The 22,331-nt window shown below is 44.9% G+C and overlaps 2 protein-coding genes and 1 long non-coding RNA gene across 6 annotated transcripts in view; 2 read left to right on the top strand and 1 right to left on the bottom strand.

Annotated features, from left to right (window-relative positions):
- LOC115073042 (40S ribosomal protein S5-like) overlaps positions 1–22,331 on the bottom strand; it is a 39,117-nt gene that overhangs the window by 13,856 nt on the left and 2,930 nt on the right. Inside the window, exons 2-5 of one of the 4 annotated variants that reach the window (XM_029571176.1) lie at positions 20,651–20,756; positions 16,452–16,661; positions 15,390–15,525; positions 8,686–8,890 (exon numbers count right to left, since the gene is read on the bottom strand). In XM_029571176.1, the coding sequence (XP_029427036.1) occupies positions 8,835–8,890; positions 15,390–15,525; positions 16,452–16,661; positions 20,651–20,755 (507 nt within the window). In that variant the 5' untranslated portion in view covers position 20,756 and the 3' untranslated portion in view covers positions 8,686–8,834. Of the gene's footprint in view, positions 1–8,685; positions 8,891–15,389; positions 15,526–16,451; positions 16,662–20,650; positions 20,757–22,331 lie in introns of those variants that run through there. The other 3 variants (XM_029571178.1, XM_029571175.1, XM_029571177.1) reach the window with 3 other exon arrangements.
- On the top strand, positions 4,079–13,977 carry LOC115073039 (KICSTOR complex protein kaptin-like). Its single transcript, XM_029571171.1, has 8 exons — positions 4,079–4,654; positions 5,356–5,438; positions 6,010–6,094; positions 6,292–6,346; positions 6,662–6,737; positions 7,891–7,964; positions 12,583–12,692; positions 13,933–13,977. Exons 1-8 carry the CDS (start codon positions 4,429–4,431, stop codon positions 13,941–13,943), a joined length of 720 nt encoding a protein of 239 aa, XP_029427031.1. The 5' UTR covers positions 4,079–4,428; the 3' UTR covers positions 13,944–13,977.
- Positions 16,581–17,989, top strand: LOC115073043. Its single transcript, XR_003851924.1, has 2 exons — positions 16,581–16,690; positions 16,969–17,989. It is a non-coding gene; the product is annotated as an uncharacterized LOC115073043 (long non-coding RNA).

Raw genomic sequence — 22,331 nt, 5'->3', positions numbered from 1 at the left:
CCGCCTGGCCCCGAATCCACGGGAGGAAGGCTTGTAACGCTAACGATACCGCCCTGGTCTCTAAGCGGTTGATGGACCACAGTGACTGCTGGCTCGACCACTGCCCTGTACCGAGCGGCCTCCACAGACCGCCCCCCAACCGGAAAGACTGGCATCCGTCATCACCACCGTCCAAGTGGGGATGAGCAGGGACACCCCGCACGTCAGGTGGTCGGGGAAGAGCCACCATTGCAGACTGGCCCTGGCACGGACCGTGAGGGGCAACGGACGATGAAACTCTTCCGAAACCGGCTTCCAGCGGGAAAGTAACGCTGATTGTAACAGTCGCAGGTGAGCGAATGCCCAGGGGACCAGGGCGAGGGTCGATGCCATGGAACCTAAAACCATCAGGTAATCGCAAACCAGCGGGCACCGCATGGCCAAAAGGTGTCGGACCTGACGCTGGAGCTTGACCACTCTCTCCTGAGTCAGAGACACCCGGGCCCTCTCGGTGTCGAACAGGGCTCCCAGGTACTCCAACCGCTGCGTAGGCTGAAGATGACTCTTGGCCAGGTTGACCACCCAGCCGAGGGACCGCAAGAGCTGTAGGACCCTGGCAATCGCCTGTCGACACTCGGCCTCTGACTTGGCCCGGATGAGCCAATCGTCCAGGTAAGGGTGCACCAGAAGCCCTTCCCTCCGGAGCTGGGCAGCCACCACCACCATAACCTTGGTGAAGGTGCGTGGAGCCGTGGCGAGACCAAAGGGAAGAGCCCTTAACTGATAATGACGTCCCAGGATGCAGAACCTCAAGTACCTGTGATACGCCGGCTGGATTCCGAAATGGAGGTACGCCTCCGTAAGGTCCAGAGAAGCAAGGAACTCGCCCGGACGAACCGCGGCCACGACCGAGCGGATAGTCTCCATCTTGAACCGCGGTACGCGTAGGCACCGGTTGACGCCCTTGAGGTCGAGAATGGGCCGGAACGCTCCGTCCTTCTTTGGAACCACGAAGTAAATGGAGTACCTTCCCGCGCCCCGCTGACGCGGAGGAACAGGGGTAATGGCGCCCAGATCTTCCAACCACCGAAGGGTGGTCCTGACAGCGGCGCGCTTGATAATGGCCTTGCAGGGAGAGACGAGGAACTTGTCCCCCGGGAGCCGAACAAAATCTAACGCGTAACCGTCTCTTATCACGCCGAGGACCCACTGGTCGGAAGTTATTTTGGTCCACTCCTCGTAAAACAATGTGAGCCTCGCACCCACGTTTGGTACGAGGGTAGGAGGTAACGAGGAATGGACCCTTCTCGTTTCATTGGGCCGGCTTGGACCCCGAGCCGGACGAGGGTCCACCGGTTCTGTTGAACTTCTTCCCTCGAAAGGACTAAGACCAGGAGGACGATCTAGTTGATCCAGACCGGTAGGCCTGGGCCGACCCCGTCGACCTCTGCGGTCTTTGGCGTCGGTTGATCCGGAACCGGTTCCTCGAGGAAAAAGACGACCGGGGCCTGGGCCTATCCTTCGGCAACTTGAACGCCTTGTTCTCGCTTAGGAACTGCATCAGATCGTCCAACTGCTTACCGAACAGAAGCTTCCCCTTAAAGGGCAAGGAACCCAGGTGGGCGTTGGACGCCCCATCCGCAGCCCAGTTGCGCAGCCAGAGGAGACTACGAGCAGAGACCGCCGACACCATCGCTCTGGCCGAGGTTCTGAGTAAATCGTACATCGCATCTGCTCTGTAGGCAATCACCGCTTCCAAGTTATCCGCCTGAGAAGCCTCCCCAGCGGAAAGGCCGGCGTTTGCTTGCAGCATTTGGGCCCACCGGAGTCCCGCTCGCAGCGCAAAGTTGCTACATATAGCCGCTCGCGCTCCCAGCGCGGACACTTCGAAGACCTTCTTCAACTGCACCTCCAGCTTCCTATCCTGGATATCCCTGAGCGCAGTAGCACCCGTAACTGGGATGGTGGACCTCTTCGTCACGGCGGACACCGCCGCGTCCACCCGCGGGAGACGCAGCAGCTCCAGAACATCCTCTGGGAGTGGATACAGCTTGTCCATGGCCTTACTCACCTTCAGCCCCAGTTCCAGGGTATCCCATTCCCGGAACAAGATATCGGAGGCCGAGAAGTGAAAAGGAAAAGCAAGCGAAGGGCCCGCCAGGCCCAACAACACCGGATCCATCTTGGCCCCTTGACGGGACTCCACTGGCGGAGCTTCCACACCGAGCTCGTCCAGAATAGCCGGGATAAGGGGAGAGAGCTCTTCCCTGCGAAACAAGCGGACAACTTTGGGATCATCTCCCTCTGCCGCTTGCGGCACCTTGCCGGCTCCCGGCTGGGCTGGCCCCTCGTCCTCGGGGCCTTCAGGGTCTTCTGGGGCTCCCGGATCCGCGTCCTCCCCAGAGGAGGCGGCGGAATCAGTCTCCGACTCCTGCGGGTTGCCTCGCGGCGGCCTCTTCTCCCGAGGAGCCCCTCGGGCGCCCCGGGTCCGAGCGGTCCTCTTCCGGGGCTGGGAGCGGCCTTCCCTGCCCACTGAAGCCTTTCCAGCCTTTCCCCGCGATTTTCTGTACTTTGCCAACTTCTGCAATAACAGCGCGAAATCGTTGGAAAAGGACCCCTCCGATCCGGAGGAGCCCTCCGCAGCACTCGGGCCTCCTGATCCACGGGGTCCCGGGGCCTCACCCCCCGAATGCCTAGCCTGTGGCGACAGCGAGGGAGGTTGGGCGCCATCTTGAAGCGCCCTCCTCGTGGCCTCCCGCACGCTAACCAAAATGGCTTCCGTTCCCGCGCTAAGCGGGAACGGATCAACAGACGCGGCCTCCGATGTGCCGGCGCGCGGCAGCGATAGGGGCACCCCGCGATCGACCCCGGGCAACCGCCGCCGACCCCTCGCCCCCCGAGACGCAGTTAGCACAGACCCCGTCCCAGGACAGCCGCTGTCCGAGGTACTGCAGTCTTCTGCTCCAGGGGTGAGTGAACCGGGCTCCCCGGTGTCACCCCCGACGCTGCTGCCCGCAGTGGCCGGGTCTTCGACCCTCAGCAGCGGCCTCGACCTGGAGGAGATGGCCCCTTCGGGACCTTCCAACCCTCCTGGGAGGCTCCCCCGACGGGAGCTTCTCTTTCTTCTTTCTTGACAAAAACTCCCTTTTTTTTTTTTTTTTTTTTTTTAAATCCCTGACTGACTACACAAAGCCACAAAACTACCAAGGATCACCGAGACTGTGGGTGGACCTGCCCCATCTTCTGGAGACAGAGAAAGACTGAGGGGCTGTGGGTGGCACCTTACTATATGTAGGGAGCCCGTCAAGTTTTGCTCTGTCTCCATCTGCTGGTGCGGAGTCACAACCCAGGTGTCTGGACTGATCCAGGTACGTACAGGGAACAAGTATTTTTTATGTAAGGGTGGTGGTATAGGAATGTTAGTTGTATGGGAGAAGGGATCTATAGGGGTGGCAGTGCAGCCGTGGATGTGCTTTTTGTGCCATTTGCTTCAGTTATTTTCTTGTGCATCTCTGCCTGTGGTGCTCAGTGGTAAAGTGCTTGAGGGGAGGAGAGGGCTGCTGGCAGGCAACTGGTGTGGAGTGCTGGTTTACATTCTAATAATTCAAAATCTTTTAATAATGTTCCCATAGAACGATACTGGAATATTTTTAGTGACTCGGGTCTCTGAAAATACTGAGCTGCTGTTTGTAGTTTTTAAACTTGTGTGAAAGCACTGGTTGGAAGGGCAGTTTTATAAATGAAAATAGTAAATATTTTTACATTTTTCTTTCTGCAGACCAAATGTGAATTTCTGTCCCTTTTTGGAGCATCATTGTATCTACATAAGGATATAAATCCCTTTTCTAGAATTCTTTCCAACCTTCCTCATGTTGGAAAACATAAAAAGGAGATGGGGGGTAGAAATCGGAATTGGTGGAGGGTGGGCAGTAGATGTAGAGTAGTCAACACTAACACACAGCTCTCTTCCGAGCAGTAGCTGCATTTTTTTTTTTTTTTTTAAGGTGACTGAATTTTGAATGGATATGAAAGATGTAGGAAGGGATAATTGCCAGATTTAAAGCTTTGATAATAGTTCCAAATCTGTACTAATTCAATCCTTTATCCTCATTCTTGTGCCGTAGATTACCACGAGAACCATGCTTCTTTATTTAGAAAAAAATAAGCGCAGAGAGACTGGATCTGGGTGCTAGCTCAACATCTTTGTGCATTCAGTAGAGAGACCTCCTTGCCTTCTCCATGCACTCCTACCTTCCCGGAAGAGTTACAAGGAAGCGACGCACTAGAAAGGCAGGAGGCGCAGCAATGTGATCAGAGGAGGCGGGGCGCCTAATCCTTGGTATTGCAGCCGGAAGCTGCCTGCTCGGTCGCCATCTTGGATGCTGGCGACGAAGCTCTGCCGGTGACGTATTGAAGCAGCGCCGACCCAAGAAAGGTCCTGCATTCGGGATGGCAGCGGGAGAGGAGTGCCGCCGCGGATGTCCCTTCGCCGAGGACAGTTTCAGCTGCTTGCCGTCGCAGAGTAATATATATGGGTTAGCAGGCTGTCGGGGTCCCGGGGCTCCCGAACTGCTGTTGGCTACCCTTAAAGGCAAGGTTATTTGTTTCAAGTACCAGGACCTCCGACAGAAAATCCGGCCTGTGGCTCGGGAGCTGCAGTTCACCTATATCCCAGGTGAGGAATATGTGGCGAGGGGTCTCCTGGGGTAGCAAGGGACATCCCAGATAAGGAGGATGCTTTCTTGCTTCCGCTTCCCAGATGATGCATAGCCCTCAGGCACCCCATAGCAGTCAGGACCCCAGCAACAGGAGGTAGGGTTGCAAGTCATATCTTAAACAGCAAATTAATCTAGTTCTGGTTTTATTCTTTTGTATGGCTTTGTAAATCCATGTATATAATAAAGTAAAAAGAAGACTTTACTTGGTCATAGCATAACATTTCAAAGTTCTTTTATTTTATCACGGTAAAAGTAAAGTCTTCTTTGCGCTTTTGGTATATAATATACAATTGCAGAGTGCATCTTTGCTCCAGTGATATACTGGACTATAATAAAGTAAAGCCAGAATTGGATTAGCCTGTTCCTTAGGACATAAAACTAGGTGGCAATTCTAGCAGAAGGTATCCATTGGGGCATGACAGGGAGCACAAAGCACCCTGCCAAGAGGAGTGTCAACTTAGCTCACATGGAATTGGATCTGATTAGTTCATGTGGAGCTTTGGGCGTGTGCTGTGACATAACCAGTGTGAATCAATAGGGTAGGGGATGTGTGAGGTAATTTGTGACACATATCTGCTTTCAGGGGAGTAGTTTGAAGGATGAAAGCATATGTATTTAGGAGGGGCAATAAATTGACTTTGCTGTTTTTTTCTTACAGTGGATGCTGAGATTGTTTCTATTGACACTTTCAACAAGTCTTTTCCCAAAAGGGGTTTGGTGGTTGGAATCACCTTCATTAAGGTAAGGGAGAAGGAGTTTTATGATTTAAATCATCTATCATATACAGTCCTCCCTTTCCCCATGTGCGTCTTACATGCGGCCCACTTGGAAAAAAGTTTTATAAAGATTTGAGCCTCATTTGTCAAGGGCATTTTTCATATTGTGTGCCATTAAAAGAAGCAGCTCTGATACAACCATCTCCTAGACTTTCTTTGAATGGCAGTTGTTGGGCAGCAAGCAGATCAAATGCTCACAGATAGAGCCGCCACCCCCCTCCCCCGCACCCAATAGGAAATAGCATGGTAAAAAAGTTTGTTTTGAGGGGCCTCTTTGTTAGTCTTATGTACCTGCAGTAGGTAAAGGTGCCTTAGCAGAAGAGCTGAACACTCCTTGCTTTGCCTTAATGTCTCTGTGGGTTTACAGTCTTGCTCTTCTGTGAGAAAGTGGATCTATGAGCTCGTAGATGTGATGAAGCAGAATCAGGACTGGCTTAGCCTGTCATCGATGCCTTAGAGCCACGTGGTGCTCCTGGGAGGAATGTTCAGTGGGACGGCAGATTTATTGCCTGAGTTTGCTTTCTGTTTCTTCTTAGGATTCAGGTGACAAAGCCAGCCCTTTCCTCAATATATACTGTGACTATGAGCCTGGATCAGAGTATAACCTGGACTCAATAGCACGTGAGTTGAATCCTGGACTCCCTGTCTGAAAACGGAGGGGCCAGTACCTCTCTCACAGTGGAAGAGAAGATTGTATATGTTGGCTGGTTCACTGCTTTCTATCCAATGTACCTTAGTAGGAGTGGGGAAGAGTGACGCAAGGAGGAGGGTGATTTTTTGGCAGGTTTGCGCTCTCATTGTATTATCTTTATTATTAGAAAGCTGTTTGAATCTGGAGCTGCAGTTCACCCCCTTCCAGCTATATCATGCAGAGTGAGTCTCATTTTCCAGTTTTCAGCTTCATTTTGTTCTTATATAGAGCACTTGTTGACATAAACTCATTAAATCCTATATGTGGGAGCTCTTATTATCTCCTTTCCCTTGGATAGCTTGGAGGGCTATCATCTCTAGCATTGGATGGCTCAGGGAATGGGCACAGAGATACGGAGCCTCTTGCCTCTAGGACTCCTTGTCTTTTTCCCTTCCCCTAGGTCATCCTCTCTGAATGAGGATTTTGCTGTAGGGCCCATTACGTCTCATGTGATGCTTCTTTATATATTCTTCCCCAATAATTCATTTATCTTATAGGGTACAAGATGGGAACAAGCAGGAAACTGTGTTTTTACTGAGTGGCAACGATCAGCAAATTCACCTTTATAAAGAGGTATTCTTAGCAGTGCCATCTTTTTAGTAGATTTTTTTTGAAGGTGTAAATAAAGGTGGATAAAGGTGAGCCACATGAGAGAGGGCATTTCAGTTTTCAGAAAGCATTTGATAAAGTCTCTCATATGAGACTCCTCAAAAAATTACAAAGTCATAGGGTAGGAGGTAGTGTTCTGCTATAGATAGGTAAGTGATTACAAGACAGGAAATAGAGGACAGGATTAAATGACCAGTTTTTTACAAAAGCAGAAAGGTCAGTAGTGTAGTGCCACAGGATCTGAGCTGTTTGACATTCATTAATGATCTGGAATAGGGAACAATGAATGAGGTGACCACATTTTCAGATGATGCAAAATTATTCAAAGTTGTTAAAACAGCACCAGATTGTGAAGAACTGCAGAAGGACCTTGCGAGACTAGGCATCTGAATGGCAAATGAAATGTAATGTGGCAAAGTGATGGGAAAAACAATCCCAACAACGTAGTCACCAGCCAGGCAAAGGATCTTTGTCACTGTGGACAATACATTAAATCGTCAGCTCAGTGCACGACGGCAGTTAAAAAAACAAATAGAATGTTAGAAATTATTTGGAGAGGAGTGGAGAATAAAAGCGAGAATTTCACTATGCCTCTGCATCGATCCATGGTGTGACCGCATCTTGGGTATTGTGTGCAGTTTTGATCGACCCCATCTCAAAAAAGACATAGCAGAAGTAGAAGAGGTACAGAGAACGTGAACCAAAATGAAAAAAAGGGATGGAACGGCTCCCCTATGAGGAAAGGCTAAAGAGGTTAGGGCTCTTCAGCTTGGACAAGCGATGAATGAGAGGGGATATGGCAGAGGTTTATTAAATCACGAGTGGGGTGGAATAGTTAAATAAGGATGGTTCATATCTTTGTGTTAGGACTGAGAGAAGCGTGAGGAAACAGCTTATGGGGTGAGAGTGAGCGGCAGCCGGTTTCTAATCTCTCGTCTCCTGTAGAATCTTGGTTTGACGTTGCAGTACCTGCCTTTATCTCCCTGCCCCGTGACCTTTATACTGCGCCTGGGGTTAACCTAACTGATGTGATGTATCTTCCGTAATCAGCTATAAAGGAAGGCAGGCCTATTCCCTGTTGAATGAGTTAAGTCTGTGTCCCTGTCCCCTCCCACAGAATGAAGGCCTGCATCAGTTTGAGGAACAGCCTGTGGAGAACCTCTTCCCAGAACTGAAGGACCTGCCCAGCAAGTAAGAAGTCACCTGCTTATCTTACAGTGGGGTGTACTGGTGAAAGGAATGTTTTAGCTTGACTCCCAACACCCCATGCAAGGCTGTAGGTGATATTTTCAGGGCTTGGAGAGGCCGAATGTCCGATTGCATGACCCCTTCTGCTGCTAGCTGGGGTGCTACAGAACAGGCCCTCGGTGGAAGCACATTTCTATTTTCCTGTTCCAAAACTACATTTTTTCATTGCGGCTCCCAATGGCACATACGCAATTTCAAAAACAAACTACATAACACAATGCATAATATAATATTAATATAAAATATACAAAGATAACAACTGTCCACTTGATTGCATGATTAAACTACACAAACCTCCACGGTCAACAAGAATCTCTAATAAATTGCAACTAATCATTCCCCCTCTATCAGATGCAAGATTATCTAGCACCAGGAATCGAGCTTTCTCTATAGCTGGCCCTATAGAATGGAACTCCTTACCATCTTATCTAAGCTCAATAACGGATACCAAATCCTTCAAAAAAGAACTTAAAACCTGGCTATTTAAGCAAGCATTCACAGCCTAAATTAATGTCCACCCTCAGTCTTTGATTTCTCCACTTGTAAGAACCCCTTACCCTCTCATACTATCTCAACTTCCTTCTACTTAACTCTTCCCATTCTGTCCACTCTCTCTTTTCTCCCATTTTTCACCTTGAACCTTACCACTATAATTTCCACAACCCCTTCACTTTTATTTCTCTTTCTTTTTTTTTTTTCATCACTCTTCCTCTCCTTTCTGACTTCTCCGTATTCTTAACTAATATTCACCTTTTCTTAAGAAAACCCAAATTTGATACTTACTATAGTTACGTTTTCTAATAATGTTTCTTATCACTCTGCTGTTGCTGAGATGTTATTGATAACACTGATGTTTAAGTTTATATTCTCTGTTAAAAAAAAAAAAAATGTTTAATGTATGAAGTTGTTCATTGTACACCGGAGTGAAGGCTCCTCGCTATACTTCGGTATAAAAAAGAATCTAAATAAATAAATAAATAAATAATAATCAAAACACATCATAAAAGCTATATAAAATACTTCCTAAGTTATACACCTGTCTAAAAAAAACAACTTCACTCTCGATTTCTTCCTGAAATGGAAATGGTCTTTTACCTTCCTAAGTTGAGCCTCCAATGCATTGCACTTGGCTGGGCCAGCGATGCTCTATTCCTTGTCTCCTGTAATCTAAAATCCTTACAGAAGGGTATTTATTAACAGTTCCTGCTTTGTGAAACAAAGGGAACAGTCACTTGAACAATGGGAAATTTTCTGAGCAGACAGCTTGTTGCAGCAGGGCCAACATTTTAAACTGAGATCTTTCTACTAAAGATAGGCAATCTAGTTTCACCACATGGGGGAAATATGATCTTTATATTTTGCACCAGTTAAAACTCTATTTGTACAATTTTATATTAATTATAGAGAACTAATCAAAACCTTGGGTGAACCAAGATAAAGAGCATTGCAATAGTCCAACTTCGGACTAATGTTTGCATGCCTGGGCGCAGATCCATTTCTGGTATCTCATATTTTAATTATCGAACCATCCTGAGTTTAAGGAAGGCAACCTTTGCAACCTTCCATATTTGCAGTTTCCAGATCAGCCCTAAGTCTAGGAACACCCCCATGTCCCGAACCTCTGAGACAATAGGAATGAGACAGTCCCAAAAGATTTTGTGGCTTAAATTCTCTTCTTAACACTGGCTGCTTCACAATCTTGAGAATCGCGGTTTGTTTGTTTTTTAAATTTAAGACTATATTCACTTCCAGCCAGGCTTTTACAGTTCCTAAACAATGATTAAATTGTTGGACAGGGAGCCTGCCATTGTTATTCCCATGTAAGTAAAACTGTGAATCATCTGTATAATTGCAATATTCCAGTCTTAGAGCGGCCACAACTTTCCCGAGTGGTTGGATATACACATGAAAAAGGATGGATTATCATGCTGACCTTTGCGGGACTCCTGATGTTAAAGATTCCCAGGAAGAATGGAAATGGCCAAGTCCAATTAATTTTCTTCCAGACAGGAAAGATTTAAACCATAATAGTCCAATTGCTTGAAGGCGTGCCAGCAGTGTGTCATGATTTACTGGGTCAAACGCAGCAGCAAAGTCTACCTGTGCAAGCAACTCCAGATTGCCCTTTATCGATCTCCTGCTGTAAGAAATTGACTGATGACACAAATAGTGTCTTGGTGCAATGTTGATTTCCTAAACTCATGTTGCTATTTATCCAGGATGGCATTTTCATCCAAGTATGCTTCTAACTTCTACTTTTCCTAAATTTTGCAATGGATAGGTCATTAGAAATCAGGTGAAAGAAAATTCCAAATGAGATAATCCAGAGTCCTTTTGAATTGGCTGGACCGAGGCTCTCTTTGAAAGGAGTTCATGTGTACAGACGAGATGCTGGCGCATAACAAAGGTCCAGCACGCACCCCCTCCTGAAATAGATTTATTTATTATCTCGGCTATAAAAACAAACCTTTCAGTGGACAAACTGTGTATTATCCTGAGAAGGGAACCGATCCAGTGGAGAGTGTTGTGAACCTAACTCAAGTAATTAATTCAAGGATGCTTTTCCAAAAATATATTGGGACCACGCTGATACCCCACCAGTCAGTGTTATGTCATCACTGCATTTAAGGCTGGCAAAAATTGGTAGTGCTTCCTGCAGCTTTTCACCTTTCTTGTGGAAAAAAAGTGGCTAAACCTTTCATAATCAAACTCTGGATGCTTCCCAAAAGTTTTTGGTTGGTTGATGACACTTCTTATTTGACCAGAAAAAAAAATCCCTGCCTAATTTCATGTGCACATCTTTTAATAATGCATTCATTTCTTCTGTTTCGGCGGGTACTTACTTACCTTGCCGACTTTCTAGTACACACAAACAAATGGATATTATGCACGTAACTCATTATTAAAAATACACGGCTAATATCTTTTGCCCCCCCCCCCCACGCTCAATGCTTCAGAGAGTCTTTCTTTTTCATGATTAATTCATAAGAGAAGCAGGAAGCCTTGTGTGTGTTCTCTGTATTGGAGTGCTCTGAAGCAAATTGCTTCACAGTCAATAGTCACTGGCACGTACTAAAACCCAGTACATTTATTAAAAATGAAAGTGTCTGTGTTTGCTGGGAGCCTGCTGGATGATTGGTTTCCTGTCCTGATTGCCAGGGAGATTCAGACTGCTGGTCACTAATATCCTATATTGAAAGGGGCACAGATTAATTTATACTAGGTCTTATGCCCTGTGAAACAGGGGCACGAACATCAGATTTTAAATTTGTTTTTAGCAGGGAAGGGCATTACTTTTTAGGCAGAAGGAGAGTGGGACACCTGCATTATGCAACTGTTTTTCTAAAAACTTGGCAGAGCATGAAAGCGGCCACATTATCGACAGAGTATAATAAAGCTGGGATGGTAATGTCCTTGGTACTCCTTATTTCAAAGCTTGATGTCCCTATGTGGGGAGTCCTATCACAGTGTGATTTAATTAGTTATGCCATCATGTTTCATTTTGGTTTTAAATGCTTCTACATGTGAATTCTCGTTGAATGGGTGAAAGACCATTTTCATGTTGAATACCGAAGCATCCTATCATCTATCACTGAACGTTTAAAAGACAGAAATTCTAATTCTTAGTAAGTTTCCATCGACAGACTCACCTTCTCATTTGTCATTCGGCAGTCATAACTTCCCTATAAATCGGCAAGTGCGGAACCTTGGACTGAATTATCCTTTCAAGCTCTTATAAAATCTGTTGTGAAAACATTCTTTAAGTTTCAGATGGTGAAAAAAATTGCTTCCATTATTAAAACCGTAAAGATTTTCGGACTGGTACTCGGTGGTCTTGATTATTGTAATGCCATTTATGTCTGCCTACCATATTATTCAATTCATCCTCTCCAAGTAGTACAAAACATGGCAGCTCAGATACTGTCCAGTCCAAAAATGCGAGACCACATAACACCAATACTGGCAGAGTTACATTGGCTCCCCACTAATTCGAGGATGCTTTATAAATTAGACATTATCATCTTTAATTTATTCAAATTAGACTATCATAGCTGGATAAGCTGAACATCTACAGACCACCCCAGGCCACTAAGATCAGCACAAAAAAATTTCTTGGCAGATTTAAATATCACTAGATACCGGGCCTTTTCTGTAGCTGGACCACTATTTTGGAATTCACTCCCAGATGAGCTAAGATCTGTCTTGTGTAAAATCTTTTAAAAGATCACTTAAGACCTGTTTGTTTAAGAGAGCCTACCCAGAGATCTGTTGAGTCTTATTTAAAGCATACTGGAGCCTGATCTGTATTATCTTAATTTTCAGGTTTAATTTTCGATGATTATGAGTACAATTTGGGTTTGTTCTTTTAGTTGATTATGTACGTTTTATGCTTGTAAACCACTATTACATTTATATGAAATACACAGTATACCAATTTTTAATAAACTACACTAAAACCTTTTGGTATGACAGGAGTTTGAGTAGAGAAGTAAGTATAAAATGGATGCAGGGGTACAGGCTGATGTATCCTGCAGCTTTCTTTCCTCTCTGTGTTTTGCAGTGTGCTGTGGATGGATGTGTATAACCTCCCCAACTCCACCTGCCGTATCACAGCTTTTGGCTGCCAGAGCAGGTTTGTGAGTCTCTCCCATGTGGATCAGGCCAGCCAAGGTGAGTCTGGTGTTGCCACTACAGAATATCCATTCCTATCGTCTCTAAAGCATGTAACCTTTAGATGTCTCATCCCATCCCATCTCTACCACTGTTGGTAATTCTTTATTTAAACTCCACGTGCTAAAACGCCTTCGCCCCCCTAGTGTTTGCGGATGACTTTGGCACTGTCCTACAATCCCTCATTCTCACAGGCATAGACTATTGCAACGCGCTCTAACTTGGTCTTCATCACAGTTCACTTTGCCCTCTACAACTAATCCAAAATAGTGCAGCACGCATCTTAACTGGTATCTCTTAGGAAGATCATATTACTCCAATCTTACAGTCGTTATACTGGCTTCTGGTTCACTACAGAATGCAATATAAAGTTCTTTCCATCATACACAATCTAATTCATAAAGATTCCTCTACCTGCCTTTGTATACTACTTTGCATTTACCAACCCAGCAGGCAAATACGCTCTCTACCTTCTAGAAATACCTACTGTCCGTCTGGCAAGGCGCGTCTTCTCAGTTGCCAGACCCTCGCTCTGGGATTCCATCCCAGATCACTTAAGGCATATAACATCGCACAAGGAATTAAAAATAAAAAAAATCTAAAGATGTACTTATTTTCACTAACCTTCAGATCGCCCTCCGTTTCTCGTTAGACTTCTTTGCTGTTCATTAGCACTCAACCTTCACCGACTTATTTGCATCCTCATATCCCCAGGCTCCATAAGGTTCTAGATTATTCCCTATAACCTTTGTATTTTAATGTTTTATGGTATGTCTCTTTGTTGTTTTATTATGTATATTAACAGTTGTAAATCGTTTTGACCATTTGTAAAAGCGGTATATAAACCCTTTTAAATAAATAAATGAGTGAACTTGCGTGCCCTTCTCTCAGTGGAGCTGCTTGGCGAATGTGAGATGCCCTGGCAGACCTGTGTCTTGGGGGGGGGGGGGGGGAGGGCTCCATAGTGGAATTGCTGAGGAGCATCGGCAGAGCTTTGGGTGTGGTTCTTGATACTGGAGTAGCAGGGGGTACTGCAGGGCAGGGGTGAGGTACACTGGCAGAGCTCTCTGTGGGGGAGTGATGGCCTCAGTGCTGGTATAGCAGGGGGTGCTGTTAGGTTTTTCCTTGTCATGGTCTGCACAGAACACTAACTCTGGCTCTGTGACTGCGCTTAGTCTATAGCCACGATGATTGTGTAATGAGGAGGGATGATCCTTGCATTTCTCTGTCTTCTCTTTAGGGCTCCTCTAACTCGTATGCCATTAAGAAGAAGGATGAGCTGGAACGAGTGGCCAAGTCCAATCGTTAAATTTTTTTGAGATATTCATTCTTTTCAAATAAATTGGTTAATTGAGTTCAGTAATGCCGTGTCTGGTCTGTAATTCATTATGGGGACTCTTCCCCTTGCACCAGAATTGCAAGAGGAAAAACCTCATTCTTAAGTCATCTGTGTAAGGCACAAAGGGAACACGGGTGTAGTGGGTAACAAACACAGAATACGACTGCAGTAAGGCCCATCCGGGCTACCCAATTCACTTTTTCCTGCAATGTCATACATAAAGAGTTATTCTCTGGCTCTCTTCACGTCTTCCTAATTAAGGATACTCTGCACTTAAGCCTTGGTGTTACTACTTGGCTGAGTACAGCCAAGTAGCAGAACTAGTAGGCAGTTTTGGGAATCTATTGGCATAGCGCGGCCCCTGAAGAAGGTTCACAGAAACACGAGCCGTGTCGGGCCAACGCCAGAGTTATATCCCTGCTGCATACCGCGCTACGATAAGTGTTTTTTCACTGCCTTTAATATTGTGTAAACTGACATAAGTTGTCATTACCAAACTTTGATCAATTTGACAGAGAGACCAATGATTAGAATATCAAGACGGTGTACAAGTGAATCGATCACCGCATACTTCTGATAGTGGCGCGTTGAGGCACCCACATCATAAGCCCGCCACGATATATGAGGTCTCCCTTATCCCCAGCTTTGAGCAGTGCCAGCAGTGAAGTGAACAGAAGCACCACTGGATTAGACCAATGGTCCATTATGCTCAACATCCTGTGGCCAATCTGGATCCCTTGAAAGTACACAGCAGATCATATTGGAGAATGTCTATTCCACGTTGCTCATGGCCAAAAGTAAGAGCCGGTGATCCCACTTTATGAATGAATAAATGCTATCTGCATTGAAACACTAGGGGAATTTGCAGAATGTAAGTGTAAATCAATAAATAAGTCTACCTGCCTAATAACTAATTGGTAATGGTCCCATCCTCCAGAACCCTGTCCAAATCTTAACTCCAGCTCCATTAACGACCACATTTTTGAGGAGCAAATTTTACAGCTTAATATCATGTTAACTGCAAAATCATGTCTTAAATTTGTTTTAAATCTACCACCAGTTATAGTTTTATGGAGTGTCTCCTAGCAACATTTGAAAGAGTAAACAAGTGGTCCCTATTCGTTCTGCACCAGAGTGGTATTCTCATAGTATCAGCTCCTTGTTACAAACACTGTGCTCTGACTTGCAGTGCAGCAAGTTTCTGCCAATCTCAGGTCCTTGTTACAAAGGCACACACTCTTCCGACACCATCAGAACATTAAATCAATCCATCAGTGCAGCAGCCTGCCCTACATCTCAGCCCTTAGTTATACTCTCACACTTCCATGCAACAGCCAGTGATACAAGCTGCTGCACACCTGGTACCTGGTTAACGCGGCGTAGAGGGGACACATCCACGGCCTGCCTTCTCACTGTGCCGGCTCTGCCAATACGGGTGGAGTCCTCCCGGGGCCCGCTGTTGATGATGGCATTCACCAGGACCTGCAAGGGGTTCTGCAGAAAGAGTAAAGAACAAAGGTTTGGTGGGTGGCACGTCATCCGAGCCATCACCAAGGGCAGCGGTTACATAAAATCGGCTTCATCACAATCAGCTTCTATTGAATTTAAGCAAAACAGAAATTCTCTCTCTCTCATAGGATGAAAACTGAAATTTTGCCTACTTATTCAAAGTTTAGTAAAGAAGGCTACTTTAAATTATGGCTGTTAAGGAAACTGAAGCCATTTTTGGAATTTAATGATTTCTGCCTGGTTTTGCAAACTGTTTAATGTCACCAACTATTGTAATGCACTTGTTTTAGAGGTCCCTTTGATACACTTGAGGGCAATACAGCCGTTTCAGAATTCAGCGGAAAGGGTATTGAAAGGGATTGCCAGATATGATCATATCACCCCAGTACTCTGAATTGCACCATCTCCAAATTCAATATAGAATCCATTAACAAGTACTATTGTTGTTACATCGGATCATGTATAGTTCAGACACAGTTTGGATGGGTTTCAATTTACATCTGTACACTCTACACAATTCTCAGATCAAAAAACATTGGCCTGTTAGAAGTGTATCCAAATGAATTGATGGCAATGTGGGGCAGGGCAATATCAGTTTTGGAATTCCATGCCTGCGTCATTACAGATAATGACTGAACACAAAAGTTTAAAGCTGAATTAAAAACTTGGCTTTAAGAAAGCTTTTAAAGAGCAATTGCAGGAAAAACTATTCAGGGAAAAAGATGTTTAAAAATGTATCACAGCTGTATCTTAGTTGTATGTGATGCGATGTATGCTTTTTTTGTGAGCAGCACAACATAAAAATATTTGTAAATAAAGGAATCTCATCTCTCTGCTGTGGAAGCGCAGGTGTCCTCCATAATCTATCATTTGGTAAAGTCCCCCTGACCTCTGTCTCACACCTACCATACCTCTCCTGTCAGCAGGTGGATAATCTCAAAGGCGTGCTTCACAAGCCGGACAGTCATCAGTTTCTTTCCGTTGTTCCGGCCGTGCATCATCATGGAGCTGGTGAGACGTTCCACGATGGGGCACTGGGCCTTGCGGAAGCGCTTGGCGGCGTAGCGCCCAGCACTGTGGGGCAGGTACTTGGCATATTTCTCCTTCACAGCAATGTAATCCTAGTGGGGAGAGAAAGAAAGGGAGCTAGGTAAAGGGTGTGTAGCCTGATACATTTCTAGTCTTCACCTAGGTTTTACTATTTATAAGTGCAAAATAACGTCACATGATCTGGGAATCTAAGACAAGGCCACACTACCAACCTGCATGGAGCTTCCTTATTCAGTAATTTAAGGACCAATCTCTTTATAGTGATTTAGATTCCTAAATCACAAATACAGAGGAAACTCACCAATCTAGCTTTCACCTGCAATCCATGATTCTGGCTAAAGGAAGTCTGGTTAATTCTGCCTCTTTCTTATCCAACAGAAACGCTACCCAAAAGAGAAAACTGACATCACACAAGTTGAATGAATCCAGAGAGAACCTGGAAAATGGTGGCAAACCAGGCAGAAAAGGCGTGTTTACTCAACTTAAAAGGAGAAGTACAAATGCTCCTCTGATTCAGATAACCAACACACTCTGCTATTAGCTTTGAGCCGTATGGCTAGATGGGAGGTTCCGAGATTATTATGACATTAGCCCTGGCCAGCTTGCTGTGCTTACACTTACTAGTCCCCAAGGTCATCCCCGAATGTGAGGAAATAGAATGGAAGCTGTTACCCATGCAGCTCTCACTTAAATCCATTCACTGAAGGTATGCCAGCTGTGCTGGATTCTCAGTAAAAGTCCTGTGGTGACGGGGTAGAGGCCACTGGCACAGATGGAGGAGAACTCTAGAACTGCCTTTTCACAGACCTGTATGCCGGTGGCTCAGGTGTGATGGCCATTCGTTGGCTAACAACAACGGCAGTGTTCATATCCTGCCCACACGCCACAGCAGCCCTGCTCTCTTTCCATTAAGAGAAAGATGAAGCGGTTTTACGGATCCTGTTCTATGTAACAACTGCTAGACTGAAAATTCTAATTGCACGAGCTTCTAGAAACCTGTACTCTGTCATTACAAATGCAATCATAACAAGCCAATAAGAATGCTTGAATTAATCCATGCTCGATAATGTCACCACCAGATGATATGATCTTTTTGATATTAGTTTTAACTCTGGTCATGTGAGGCACTTCAGACAGGTCACCTTGTGTGCCTTTCCATTGCTCCATCTGAAAACAGACAACACAGAAGACAAGCAAAGAAACTGGATGCCCCAAAATCAAAGCCTCCAGAATGACACACTATGCTGCACTGCAGGCTGATAACAAGCAATCTGCTACAGAAGTCTCCAAGCATCTGAAAACAGACCATTTAGGTTCTCTATTACTGTACCTCACAGTGCCTTCTCAAATATATTTTCTGACTTGAGATATTACGAACATAAATGTTGATTTGCTATAACATGCCTTGAACTCTCTAATTGGAAAAGCAGGAAATAGATTATTTTTTGAGCAGCCGACGCACTGTTGGGAGTCATGGGGCTACCAGAAAACCTGTTTCCAACAGTGGCCAATTCAGGCCACTACAGCATAACTACAGTGTATCTACAGCATGGGTTATTTTTCCCTATATGCATCACCTTGCACTTGTCCATATTAAATTTCATCTGCCATTTGGATGCCCAATCTTCCAGTTTTGCAAGGTCCTCCTACAATTTATTGCATTCCACTTGCGATTTAACTACTCTGAATAATTTAGTATTGTATGCAAATTTAATACCCTCACTCATTGTATTCCAATGCAGATCATTTATAAATATATTGAAATGCACCGGTTCAATTACAGATCCCTGAGGTACTCCGATGTTTACCCTTTTCCACTAAGAAAATTGACTATTTAATCCTACTCTCTGTTTCCTGTCTTTTAACCAGTTTGTAATCCACAAAAGGACATCACCTCCTATCCCATGACCTTTTAGTTCTTAGCAGCCTCTCATGAGGGACTTTGTCAAATACCTTCTGAAAATCTAAATACACTACATCTACTGGTTCACCTTTATCCACGTTTATTAACACCTTCAAAAAATGAAGATTTGTGAGGCAAGATTTGCCTTGGGTAAATCCATCCTGTGTTTCATTAAACCATGACTTTCTATATGCTTTGTGATTTTTATCTTTAGAATAGTTTCCACTATTTTTCCCGGCTCTGTAGTCAGGCTCACTGGTCTCTTAGTTTCCTGGATCACCCCTGGAGCCCCTTTTAAAATACTGGGGTTACATTGGCCACCCTCCAGTCTTCAGGTACAATGGATGATTTTAATGATAGGTTACAAATTTTAACTAATAGATCTGAAATTTCATTTTTTAGTTCCTTCAGAACACTGGGGTGCATACCATCCGGTCCAGGTGATTTGCTACTCTTTAGTTTGTAGATCTGGCCTACTACATCTTCCAGGTTCACAGCAATTTGGTTCAATTCATCTGACTCATCACCCTTGAAAACCATCTCTGGAACCGGTATCTCCCCAACATCCTCATTAGAAAACACAGAAGCAAAGAATTCATTTAGTCTTTCTGCAATGGCCTTATCTTCACTAAGAGCCCCTCTAACCCCTCAGACATCTAACAGTGCAACCAACTCCTTCACAGGTTTCTTGCTTCGGATATATTTAAAAAAGTTTTTTATTATGAGTTTTTGCCTCTACAGCAAACTTCTTTTCAAATTCTCTCTTAGTCTACCTTAATGTTTTACACTTAAGTTGACAATGCTTATGCTTTCCTATTTTCTTCATCTGGATCCAATACACCGATACTCACAAGAGGAGAAAATTTAAAAAGGTTCAAAATATTCAGACAAGCACAGAAGCAGAGAGTGACAAATTTCACAGCTATATATATAGAATGACATCTGATGTGCGACCACTGGATACACGTATTCCATCTTTAGATAAATAATGCAAGATTCAGAGTGATAAAAGTACTTTTTATTGTGGTCACCATTTCATGTTACCATGTTACTGTTTCAGGGATCGCCATTAAGCCTCCATTTTCCTTTGTGCATGAGCAGATAAATCTGTCCAATTTACCAATGTAACTTTCAAGCCTCCTGCCCACATTTTTTCAACTACAATGAATACAATTCTAAAACAAGATAGCCAATGAATCCCACAATGATTGCAGAATTGTAAAACTGGATATAGAATCATAGTGGGGGTCACTGGCGACCAGTTGTAGGAGCCAATGGGACGAGCTAGCTGCTGTAAACATGGGTAGGGTTGGGGCCATTGAACCTGTGGGACCCTTTTCTCTCTCGCTTATCCAACAGCCATGACTAACTGCCCTGGAAGGCAGCGAGTAACTTAACGATTACCTGAAGACCGGACCTAAAAAGTAAATTCACTACACGTTTTTGCTAATTTTTCTTAGGCTTATTCCTAAGAAATGACGATTCTGGACCTCGAAATGGACGAGGACTACAAAGGATTAGTTGAAACTAGGACTGCAAAACTCCTACAAGTACCCAAGGGATTACCGGTTCCCCCCGCCACAGACGTGCACACCAGGAGGGAAAGGCTTCTGCCTTCAACACATACTATATTTTGGTGGGGAATCTCATCTAAAAAAAAACATAACCTTTTTCTGTTTAAGTAAACTTAGTACCTGCTATAATCCTTACCCTGGGAAAGGCAACCCCAATTCAGTCCTTCCGTGAATGCAGGGCAGGTTTTTCTTTCCCCACCCCCAATACATTGTAGCTACCAGGAATTTAGTACAAAACACTTTCAGATATTTGCATCTCTTTATAGCCATAAGCAGTCCTTCTCCAGCTCAAGCAATTAAACCTGGGCAACAAGCCAATAATTTTAGGAGCCAGGGCCCAAAATGTTTTATTTCCTTAAAACCTTTTTTGTTTCCTGTTAGTTATTTTTTTTCCCCATTCTTGCCTCTAAGTATTAACAGGTTTGTGCCTTTTTCCTCCAGCTTTCGTTTGTGTGGCACAGCCACAGGTTGCAGAGGCTCTTCCTGGGTTCCAGGCCAGACTTTGGTTTCTGGCTATGCACTCATTTTCCACCCCTGCTCGGAGGGCTGAGTTTGGGCCCGCGGCCCCCGTGCACACGCATACCTGCAATGAAATGTCGTTGATTTGCACGTCGTCTGTACTCCATTTCCCAAAAAGTTTAATTTCTGGCGTTTCTGCACCAGCGGGCACTGTTTCCCAGTCAGTCATTCTACAAAAAACAAGAGAGACATTACTGAATATTCCACAGCATGCCACTCTTTTCTATCATAGCAAAAAAAAAAAAAGAGAGAGAGGTTAACCCTGTATATACCAAAGCATACAGGCAAGGTCTCTAGTTTCCTAGAGCAGCTTAATGGTAAATTCTGTAGCAAGGTTTAGAAAATTCTACACAAATCAACACCACATTTAGAAACAAAATGGCAGAAAAAAAAAAAAAAAGACCGTGTGGCCTATTGTGGTGAGGAAAGGGAGTAGGTTTCATTATGGGGAAGGAAGTGAGGAATCAGCATAGGATTTCAGTGATAATGGAGGAGAGGGATAGGTGGTTTCACAGAGGAGGGAAGGAGAGGGAGAACCTCTCTCCCTTACTCCCCTCATCTCTGCTCCTGTGCATCCTCTCATACCCCCTGATGTAACCTGGCACAGATCTCCTCACACACACACTGGAACCAGGTGCCTCCCTTCTCCCTTCCCCTGAATAACAGCAGACACCTCAGGCTGCGTCATCCTTTTCTGCCACTGGGAGGTGCAATTGCACTTTGAAATGCGCAGGACACCATAGTGCCACATGGTTCAAAGGACGACATTAGGATTCTGGGTGTAGGAAGACACGTTATGAGCCAAGGCACAGTCACTGTCCTCCTCTTTTCACCAGCTCGTTAGTGAAAGTAAGTGGAGAATGAGAAAAGAAATTGGAGGTTGGTGGAGATTCAGAGGGAGAGGTCAACAAGTCTGTGGCAAGGGAGGAATTTGGGGGCTGTTGCCACTGCATCACATAAGACCAGGAGTCCTGCATACAAGCCCTCTCTTCCCAGCCCAGAACAGGGAGAAATTAAACCTCTAATGTACTGCAGAATACAGAATAGTTGATCCTTGAAGAGACAGTTTTCTTTCACTGTTGCCTTCTGGATTTTGTGCTGAATGCTAAGCTCATTACTGAAGCTCAAATCTTGGCACTTTACAAATCATTCTTCCAGTTACACCAAGTGTATATGGACTGCATTTGCCACGGTCATCCAGGCCTATGTGATTTCCTACCTGGATTACTGCAGTATTCCTGGTACCTAGGAATGGAGAAGGGTAACTAACCTAGCTGTTCTCAAACTGATGCGTGGGGGAAGATCAGTGATGACGAGAAAAGCAGATGGTAAAGGTACCAGAATCCCCCTCAGAGAGGGGGCAGCCAGAACTCAAGTCACCCACTTCATTTTTCTCCTCCTCTTGCAGGAGCAGTGAAACATACATAGTAAAGCTCTTCAGTGCCTTTATGAAGGTGGGTGCAGTGGGTAAAGGTAAAAAAGAAAAATAGGTTGAAATGTTCTCTCCAGGTGCATTTTTCTGAGGGTACTATCCAGTAGTTTTTACCCTGCCAATGAGCAGTTGTAGCAGCTGCTGGCTGGGCCCAACCCCCAAGGGATGAGAACAAGGCACCCCAGCCCAGGAAGTGTCACTGGCAGCCATGAAAGCAGCCAACGGGCAGGAACAGAAAATGAAGAAGCAAGCAAGTGCTGTCACCTTGGAGCCTTGGATGCAGAGTAGTAATGTTTGTTGAAAAACAGGGTAT

Source organism: Rhinatrema bivittatum, chromosome 11 (assembly GCF_901001135.1).
Source record: "Rhinatrema bivittatum chromosome 11, aRhiBiv1.1, whole genome shotgun sequence".
NCBI classification, from domain to species: domain Eukaryota; kingdom Metazoa; phylum Chordata; class Amphibia; order Gymnophiona; family Rhinatrematidae; genus Rhinatrema; species Rhinatrema bivittatum.
This window is presented reverse-complemented; position numbering and strand designations above follow the sequence as displayed.

Excerpts from the sequence above, each read along its gene's own strand:
- LOC115073039 (XM_029571171.1), top strand. The coding sequence starts at position 4,429 with ATGGCAGCGGGAGAGGAGTGCCGCCGCGGATGTCCCTTCGCCGAGGAC. Across the intron at positions 4,655-5,355 it reads GCAGTTCACCTATATCCCAG|TGGATGCTGAGATTGTTTCT; the intron begins GTGAGGAATATG and ends TTTTTCTTACAG. Across the intron at positions 5,439-6,009 it reads TTGGAATCACCTTCATTAAG|GATTCAGGTGACAAAGCCAG; the intron begins GTAAGGGAGAAG and ends GTTTCTTCTTAG.